Source organism: Varanus komodoensis, unplaced genomic scaffold (genome assembly GCF_004798865.1).
Source record: "Varanus komodoensis strain SLA01 unplaced genomic scaffold, ASM479886v1 scaffold33, whole genome shotgun sequence".
NCBI lineage: Eukaryota > Metazoa > Chordata > Lepidosauria > Squamata > Varanidae > Varanus > Varanus komodoensis.
Genome location: NW_025335817.1, coordinates 257754 through 267612, shown reverse-complemented (window position 1 = coordinate 267612; position 9859 = coordinate 257754). Strand labels below are relative to the sequence as shown.

The window sequence follows — 9859 nt, the reverse complement described above, 5'->3', positions numbered from 1 at the left end:
GAGAGAGAGAGAGAGAGAGAGAGAGAGAGAGAGAGAGAGAGAGAACAATTTCCACACTGTGCTTACCAAGAGCTGCCATTGCATGGGCCTTGTATAAAGCCCTTAGTGGCTTGGGACCCAAGTATGCCCCGTTGCAACCCACCCATTTACAGCAGCTCCAACTTGTGGTGGGCTGACCAGCAATGAGACAGGGGAGTATGAGCAAAGCCAGGCTAGATCAGAGCAAAGCTTTCCCTAATTCAGCATCCTGCTCCCAGTGGCCACCTGAATGCCAGAATGGGAAGCCCCCAGCGTCCTAGGAGGGCTGCTGTGTCTTCCTGCACTTGTTCCCCAGCTGCGATCCGTACGGTCCCTGCCCCAACGCTGCCATTGTGACATTGACCACCTTACGCTTCATCTGTTTTAAAACCGGCCTCTAAAGACAGCCCTGTTGGGAGCCGTTGCTCCATCTTGCGCCGGTGCGATCTACAGTCCCCAGAAGCACCGTGGAATGTGGGCTCCCCGGTATCCTTTCCTGGGTCTCCCATCACTCAGTTCCACTGGATGGCCCCTCCAGGTGCGACCATTATGCGGAAGGACTGCCCCTGCCCATCCACCCGGCGCCCTGCCCTGTCCTTAGCAGCTTTCGGGTGCCACTTCAGAACCCAGGATGCATACAGGTTTAGAGACTTTTCAGCACTTCATTCATTGCAAATGCATTATTTTTGTCATTTCTCTGCTTTTGTTTATCAAATACCCCCTGTCCTCTCTCTCCAAGCAGAATGTTATAAATCACAAGGCACAAGACTGCAGTTCATTAACATAGATCAATGAAAACGAATCCAGTAAACACACCAATAAAATCAAAGAAATAAAAGAACATATGTAAGAAAGGATTGGATTAAGATTTGAATGCAGGATCAAATCGGTTTCCAGTGCAATCGTCTCCATGCCTGCTTTGAAGAAAGCCCTGCTGAGTTCAGTGGGACTCACCCCATGAAACCCGCTTGCAGCCTTAGCCGCAAAGACCTGTCTCAGTGGAAATGCAATTCCCTCCCCACTGGATGCTTAACACAGATGGTCTTCCTCGGAAAGGCATTCCCAAGCATTGAAAAAACTTGCTCTTTGCCATGCCTCTTAGCTTTCATTGTAAACCACCGAAAACTTAAGGCCGAACTGGCAGGATAGAAACTGCTGGGGAGAGATTGGAAAAAATCTAAAAATATACAGCGAGTCCCTGATGGGAGTCTGAATCTGGCCTAGAAAATATGAAAGCATTTCACAGCTCTTCCCCCATTCCCTGCAGGAGAAAGTCCCATTTTCCTTGCAGCCTCCTAAAAATGATGCCCCGATGATTAAAAGTCCCTCGGGTAGGCCAATTAAAGAAAAAAGAAAAAAATAACGGGAGAGCGACAAAGTCTGCAGTGAGTAGCAGGCAGAAGGCATGCAGGGGGCCTGGGATAAGGGAAAGAGTCCGGGAGGTGCCATTACAGCTGAGGAAGTCTTTAAAACATTGAGAATTTTACCAAGAGATGGAGATTATTTTCATTGGGATATATGGGATTAGTTGCTGGCCCAAGAAAAGGGACCTGAGGAAGATACCCTGAAGCCTTTTGTTACAGCTCCAAACCAGCAAAGAGAAATCAGGTTTTTATCTACCAGCACGCTGCCAAGTTACAAATGGCGAAATATTGGAAGCATAGCTTTGCCTTGGACTATGGAACTCTAATGAAACCGACATTTATTTATTTTTCCTAAAGGGGCTAGGAAAGATGCTCCATCGAGATGGCTTTCATTTCGAGAGGAGTTGGCACCTATTCACTTTTTCAGGATGGATCCATAACGGATCACAGGGAACAAGATGAACAGGGCTGAAGCTAAGGGCCAGGGCATGGATGGGGGACCATAAGGGAAGCTTACAAATGCCGAGTCAACACCACACTTTTCTTCCAATTTACCCTGCCTCCAGTTCCCCTCTCTCTATTCTGTGTCAGTTTCTGTGTAAGCAACAGAGACCTCCCCACTTTAACATCTTTGTCATGCAAACCTTCCTGAGCCCGAACATCAAAATAAGCAGTCTTGCTCTTTGGCCTAATATTAGCTAAGCTCTAATAAGCAGGCAGCAAAGATGGGAACTATTTTGCTGGTTTCTCCACAACTGTTGACATCCCTCACTGGGAAGTTAGTCTTTCCTTTTGGCGATGCTGTTTGAAGAAGTTTTTTATTCTATCAAGACTTTTCTATATGCTGCTTATATTGTCTTTTGCAAATTTTTCAATGTCCCTACTTGCTTTTTTGAGAAAGTGAGTTTTAGCGTATTTTATTGTGATCCTTTGTTCTGAACATAAGCTCCCTTGGAAATTTTGGTTTTAAAGTTTTGGTTTCATATATAGAACACTTGCTTGGAAAGAGGGTAGAAATTCTCTAAATAAAAGGAAGCACCAGGCACTGAAATGCTGTCACACTGATGATGATTCTGACAGTACAATCAACAATAAATACTCGGCATCCTGCCTGGAGTTCCATGACAGGGGGATGGAAGATGCAGTATTCCAAGACTTTGTACAGAATGAAAAAAGATTTCTTCTTCTTCTTCTTTTTCTTTTTTTTACAACAGCTGGAACTGAGAAAATTCTTTGACCTTTGTGCAAGAAGGCTGGAAGGAAGCGCTGTCATTCCGAGAAGGGCAAGAAGATTCTGCAAGGGCCCTTATTGTCTCTCTAAAGGATTCCAGGCCAGGGGGCGGCTGGGGAGGGGGGGGGCAGGCTTGGCTGGATGATCACTGGGCTTCTTGCCCCCCCTCCCTGTATCGCTGGCCTGGGGGAGGGCATCAGCCCCCGCCATCCCGCCCCAGAGTGGTCCTCTTTCCTGGGTGTGTAACCTCCTCCTTGGATGACTCAAGAGCGGCAAAAAACACCCCTCCGGAGAGGGAAGGGGCGGGGAAGGCAGGCCGAGAAGAGCCCGAAACCGGAGCCCGGAGGGCCTGCTCGCACGAGGGGCGAAAGCGGAAGAGGCCAGCCGGGCCTCACCTGCAGCGCGGCCGCTTTCCGCCCGGCGAAGGCACCAGGCGGCGGGAGCGCAGCGTTTACGCAGGAGCGAGGGCGCACGCGGAGGCGGGCCGGCCGGGAGCCCCCCTCTCGCCCTCGCCCCCCCGGGTCAGGGGGCCTGGGGAGCCCCGGGGCGAGCGGAAAGGCAGCCGGGGGCCCGGCCCTCCCCCCCCGCCGGTCTCCCTCCGTCGCCAAGCGAGCGGCGGCGGCGCCCGCCCGCCGTCCCCAGTTTCGCATCCTCTGCCCGGGAAGCGAGGTGGGGCGCACGGAGGGGCGGGGAGGGGGCATCGGCCCGTGGGGAGGGGCCGGGCTCCCGGGGACTGCGGGAAGCCCAATTCCCACCCCAGGTGGGGCATGCCTCGGGGGGGGGGTTCCCCTCTCCTCGCCCACCGGCAGCCCCATGCAAAATGGGAGGGGGTGCACGCCCCCTGCCTGCGGCTCCCCGCAGCCCCTGGCCCCCCGTCAGAGGTGGCGGCGCTCGCTTGCCTGCAAATATGGGAGGGGGACAGGACGGGGCCCCCGCCCTCACCCGCAGGAGGGCTGTGAGCAAGGGGCTTGCCAGGGGGGCGAGAAGAGCGGGGCTCCGTCCCCGATGCTCAGGGAGCGGTCTAGGCCGCATCTCAGCTCCCCCCCCATCTGATCACCATGGAAACGCTACCAGGAGACAACACGTCTGCCTCCCCCCCCCCACTTCTCGGCAAGACCTGCGTCGACTTGGGAATGGGATGGGGGGGTCGTGGGGAGGCAGGATTGGCTGCACTTTCAGCTTCTCCCCCCTCCCAGGAAGACTTCATCCTCTAGAAGGCTTGAGGGGAAAGGGGGGGGGCAGAGGCAAAGTGGGAAAGCGGCCCCTCCGCCCCACCAGCCGCAATCAGCCCCTCGCGCCCGAGACAGGATACTGGGGAGCCGCGATGCGTTGCTGAGCTCCCCCGGCCCATTAACGAGGCTAGAGACGCCGGGCAAGGGGGGGGGGGCGCTGCGTGGCTGACCCCCGGGCAGGAAACCGGCGAAGGGCCCCCAGTAAGGCGGGGGTCTCGCCAATCCCTTTTCTTCCAAGAAATATCAATCATACGCCGGGCATTTAAAAAAACATTGAGAACCTTCGTAAATATTCTTGAGACATCTTTTTCTTTAAACAAAAACGACGACGCGCCGTGCAGAAGGAAACAGGCCTCAGACCGGCCTCGCCACCGTATCCAGCCCAAAATGTAAAATATTCTCGATTGCAGGAAAAGAAAACGAGAGGGCGAGATTCTCCATCCACTCCTACCCCACCCCCCAAAAAAACCCCCCAACACCCCCCCCGGACAACACACACAGGGAACAGTGCAGCCTTCCTCCCCCCGCCGGTAGCACCCCCAAATATATCGGGGTGCGGGCAATCTTACCTGCTCCTCCTCGGGGCTCAGTTCTGCAGCCATCCTAATCCTTCCAACTCACACGACTTGATCGCAGAGATTAGGAGATCCTTAAGTCTTCCAAAGCCGCCCCTGCCCCCCCATAAAATTTAAATAATTGTCTTTCAGCCTCCCCCACCCCACTTACTGGGGGGGAGCGGTGTGATCCAAGAGGCCTGCCTTTTTCACGTTTTCCTTTTGGCCCTTCAACTCGGGCTGCCTCCAAACTTGGAGGATCGCATTCTTCAACTTCTTCCTTTTAGGATCACTTCAAAAAATATATATATGCATAGATCTGGTTAAAAAAAAAACCGGGAGGGAAGGAAGAGAAGAGAGCGGAGGGATGCGATTATTTATTTATTATTATTTTTGCGTCATCCTCGCCTTGTCCAAGCCAAAACATACAATGCAACGACTGAAAAAGAAAAAAAAGTTACAGAAAAAGAAAAAAATGGTCCCGCAACACGCACAGAAACACTCAGAAGCACCCAAAACTCCCCATTTCTGATTTTTGCTGCAGGAAATGCCTCCTTGCCTTAGCACAAGGCAATATATAGGAAGGCGAAAAGGTTGAAAGAAAAAAAAAGGGGGGGGGGAGAGAGAGAAAGGGAAGGACACGGCTCTTTCGAAATCGCAAAACTTCCCAGCCTCCGAGCCCAAATTCTCCCCAGATTGTGCGAAATCGTCTTCTCTGCAAAGCCCTCTCTGCTGCTACTGGGAGGAGGAGGAGGAGGAGGAGGAAGAGAAGGAAGGGGGGCTGGGAAAGCGAATTAGTAGGAAGCTGAAAATTCCTTTTTGCTTTCAGGACTTGAGCCTTCTTTCTGCTGCTGCCACCTCCCTCTCTCCCTCCCTCTTGCTCTGCTTGGTTGCTCGCAACCTTCGTTCCTCAAAAGCAGCAGAGAGAGAGAGAGAGAGAGAGAGACGGAGGGAGGGAGGGAGGGGAGGGGAGGGGAGAGGAGGGAGGGGGGGAGCCAAGGCAAGCCAAGCCAACCCCCTCCCCTGGCGAGCTGATGCGGTTCGCGTTCTCCCCGCCCCCCGGGCTCCATTCAGAAACGGAATCTCATTCACGGCGGGCAGGCGGGCAGCGAGAGCGAGGGGGCGCCCAGCCCAGGGAGGAGGAGGAGGAGGAGGAGAGAAAAGCTGCGGCCAAAGTCCAGCAGGAAACTCTCCCAGGGAGAGAGAGATGGATGAGCAACTGGGGAGGGAGGGAGGGAGGAGGGAGCAAGAGGGCAGGCGCCCCACATCGAAAGGGGACCCCAAAAAAGCCGAGGTGTGCAGCCCAGCCCCTGAGCAATGGCAGTGGAGGTTTGCCCCTCTCCCCGCAGGCTGCGTGGGCACCCACGCGAGGCTCCTCAGGCGCGTCTAGCCAGGAGGAAGCCCCCCTGCGCCCCCCTGGGGCTTCCTCCCCGTAACCGTAACCGTAACCGTAACCGTAACCGTAACCGTAACCGTGTGCCGCCAGGGCAGCCCTCAGGAAAGGTGTTTTTCCGCCGCTCACCCTTGCAACCGAGCACCACCGGCCGTGTTGGGGAAAGGAGCACTGCTCCCCGCGTTCGGGCCAGTACTTTGAAAGCGTGGCAGCAAGGAAACGCTCGTTGATTGCCGGCCTTGGACTCGCACTGGACTGCCTTTTGAGCAAATGGGCTGCACCGAACGCTTGTCTCCAGCTCCGCAGGGCTCGACTCTCTGGCCGGTTTCAGCCACCTGTGAAACACACGGGTGCAAGACCGACCCGAGTTGCCACGGTGTGTCTGGGCCTGGCAACAAGTGTCTGCAGGCTGGGAGCCAACCCAAACCAAGCCAGTCCTGTGCACAGAACGAGCAGAACCCTAGGAATTAGGGTTAGTGTGGTGCAGTGGTTAGACCACGGGACTGGGACTTGGAGGATCCGGGTTCGAGTCCCCACTCAGCCATGGAGCCAACTGGGTGACTCTGGGCCAGTCACAGACTCTCGGCCCAGCCTACCTCACAGGGTCGCTGTGGGGATAAGATGAAGGAGGAGAACGATGTAAGCTGCCTTGAGCCCTTTGTAGGAAAAGGCAGGATATCAATCAATCAATCAAGGCAGCACCTTACACAAGGTCAAGAGGACTCGTCCATCTGCCCCAATATTCCTGGCTCTGACTGGCAGCGCCAGGGAGGACACCCGGCCATTGGCCACCCCGTGACAGTCACCCGCAAGGCAGTCTGGCCTAGTGAGGCTGGCTAAAGGTCACCACCCTTTCTCATCCTGTCCCTCCAAATGCACTGGACTACAACTCGGTTGGCACGGCCAACAGTTACGGCCCAGGCACCTGGAAGAGCCCACGCAGGAGAAGCCCGGAATCGGCCATTCCCAACTCTGATCCCGCCAGGGATGGGCCAAGCCTGCACGCACACCGCAGAGAGAGACAACACACAGGCCGATATGAGCTTGACCTCCTGTCCCCTGGGCGTTTGGGCCCCATGTGACACGCGGCCTGTGCCTCTCAGACATATCTGCTTCAGGCCTGCAGCTTGCGGGATCTCAAAATTAGCCTTTCCTTTTTAGGGGATATCAGGAGCTCCTGCTTGTGCTGGAGATGCTGACCGCAAATGCCAAAGAAATGTCAGATGTGCTGTGGAACTGGGAGCCGAAGGGCCGGAAAAATGTGTGCAGAACTGCTCTGGCCTCCAGCACTTTACCATGCAGGGGGGAAGGCCTTGTGCTTCGGTCCAAGCGGAGGCCAGGGCCATGGATTCCAATGGTGTGTTCATCCATTCGCCCATCACAATTCTGTTCAAGGGCCCTGTTATGGAGAGCACCCGTTAATCTCATGTCCTAATCGCTGCACGCACATATTTATTCTTGATAAACCCATCCCAACTGAAGGGCCTGCCTGCTTGCTCCACGGCCTGCAGAAAGAATTCACAATGAGAAAAAACAAAAACAAAATCAAGCTGAAACCCACCATCAGACAGCTCTAAAAGCAATAAACAATAAAACCCGAGCATAATGAAGCCGATAGAAAACTCCTTCCAGAAGCACGAGCTTTAAAAGGTTTTAAAAGGCTTAAGAGGGGATGAGGTGAGCTGTGCGTGTTTGTGTGTTTTGAAACTCTTTCAGCCAGAGGAACAAATTTTGTGTTGGGGAGGCACACCTGAGTGGTGGGCGAAGCCAAGCAAGCAATGAGGCAGGGGAAAATAACCAAAATATAAGCTTGTTTTAGTTTACAGCTCCAGCTATTGGTAAGAAAGCCCTAGGAGTGAGTGGCATTCCCACCTTTTGGAACGGACAATCGAACACACGCTTAAAAGCTGGAAAAGCACCAGGCCACGTACAGCCAGGGAGAGACTGTCTGGAAACACCAAAGCCCAGTCTGGGCAGCTAAGGTGCTGCACCCACAGCCATATAAACCAGCAGCCAACAGGTGCAAGGAATTGCCTCAGCTATCATGCCAGTAAGTTTCTGGCCAGCAAAGCACAGAGACCTTCAGGAAATGCAACTCAGTCTTTCGTCATAAGAGGCTTTTTGTGTCCTTCCTTTAGGGACTCTTTTAAATAAGGGCGTCCCCTTGATTTTTCTGAGCATCTTTGCCTCCTTCCAGTTGCCCCTCAGCTGTGCTCCCAAGAGCACCCAACGCTGTATAAAGAAGATGTAATTCTGCCACATTAATGATTTTGCCACGTTAATAATTTTGTCCGCAACATCTCCAGTTTTGCTTAGTGGTAGTGCCATATTCTGCTTTTTGACTCTTGGACTTCGTGTACCAACCTCCATCATAATCAGGACCGGAAACATGGACAAACACACAAACGGAGTCTCCCAGCCATGTGAGCAGCACGCCCCATCTGAATTCTTCCCGGTGAAGGGGCTGCGGACTCAAGTCTCCTGCATGATTCTACCCATGGCGGCACCGAAAGGGAGCCGAACGATTTGAAGTTTGCAGCCCTGTGTGTCTGGTCCAACCTGCCAACACTGTATGCCAAGGTACTGCCCATCCGTTTTCTAGCATGGCTTTACAAGCATAAGGACTAGAACCTTTAAAAAATCAAGGATGCTGAGACTTGTGGGAAGCTGTATTTTGCAAACTGCATTCTGCTATTCTTCTCCAGCCTATACATGTCAAAGCCATGCATTGAGGAGAACGCTTAACACAGAGAAATTAACTATCACGTTTGTTTCTCACATCCAGCATGCTGTTTTCTATTTGTTGCACGAACACACGAACAGCTCTTGCTCTGTTTCCCGCCACAGTTGCTGCTCCCTTGCACTATCAGAAATCAAATGGTTTGCGAGCCGCCTACATGCTTGGCAATGAAAACATCATTTTCTGAGAAAAAGCCGAGCGGGGGGGAGGGATTTAAATGGCCCTTCTGTCTGTTGGTAGAGAGTAACTCCTGCCTCATCATCTACTGGACATGGTGCAATTTCTCTTTAAAACCACCCAGAGTTATTCAGAGAATCACTGGTAAAGTGGAGCAGCATGAATCGCACGAAAAAGATGAATCATCTTTTAAACTGTGAACTGACTTCCTTGTCCAAACATCATACCTCTGTAAACACTGAAGTGCCTCTTCTGGCAGCTAGTTTGGCACCGGCCAGACTTCTTGCCCTTCTTGATTTTTTTAGTTCTTAAGGCTGAGTTTTAATTATTAGACTGTTTAAATATGCCGTCTTCCAGTGCCGCCTTTCCTTGGGTTCAGAAGAGAGGTGTTCTCTCTGCAGAGCTCAGACCACTCCCCTGCTTCAGTTCTCTTGTGGTTTTCAAAAATGGGCAAGTCCCCATCCCGTTGCAAGCTTTTAGTGAGGGCCCAACGTTCTTTCTCAAAATGTCAAAGATGCCATCTGGCTTTAAAAGGTTGGGGACCCCTAGAATACCTTAACAAGACATGTTCTTCATGCAGGATTGACTGGTACACAATTCAAAACCCATTCATTGCTTCATAAAATTTTCAGGGCACTGTGTATGGCATTGTAGGAGTACCACAATAACAACAAAAACAGGGTAGAGCAAGCCATGGCTCAGTGCAGAATAGTTTCCTAAGAAACGCTCTTCACTTTGATACAGATTTTTAAAAAGCGTCTAGTCCTTAACGGCTGGAAATTCTGTGGGTGATGCCTAGGGAGATCCAGAAGCTAGATAGGCATCCTGTTTCACTCTTTGAATTAGCAAAATAAATGATGCGGAAGCAGATAAACCATGCAGACCAATTGTGGAATTAATTCACTCATCATGGAACCCAATCTTTATTTTTAAGTACAGCACATTCATCTCTGGGCATAATTCTGCTCAAAATCCATTGGTATGGATTCGCTCCAATTTTCTCCTCTGGGGAATGCATGGGAACTAGGAGGCAGTTATCCTTCGCCAAATTAAATGGATCTAAGTCTAAGAGAAGTCCGCACCAGTTTTTTAACCTAGCTTTCCACTGACAATTCAGCTGCTATTCTAAGCATAGCTAGACAGCAGTTCT

The 9859-nt window shown here is 52.3% G+C and overlaps 1 protein-coding gene across 3 annotated transcripts in view; it reads right to left on the bottom strand.

Annotated features, from left to right (window-relative positions):
* The window catches only part of PTPN9 (protein tyrosine phosphatase non-receptor type 9), a 29962-nt gene extending 24772 nt beyond the window's left edge, over positions 1-5190 (bottom strand). The window contains exons 1-2 of one of the 3 annotated variants that reach the window (XM_044438962.1): positions 4572-5190; positions 4415-4470 (exon numbers count right to left, since the gene is read on the bottom strand). In XM_044438962.1, the coding sequence (XP_044294897.1) occupies positions 4415-4447 (33 nt within the window). In that variant the 5' untranslated portion in view covers positions 4448-4470; positions 4572-5190. Of the gene's footprint in view, positions 1-4414 lie in introns of all 3 variants that reach the window. The other 2 variants (XM_044438960.1, XM_044438963.1) reach the window with 2 other exon arrangements.
* Between the last annotated feature and the right edge of the window lie 4669 nt (positions 5191-9859).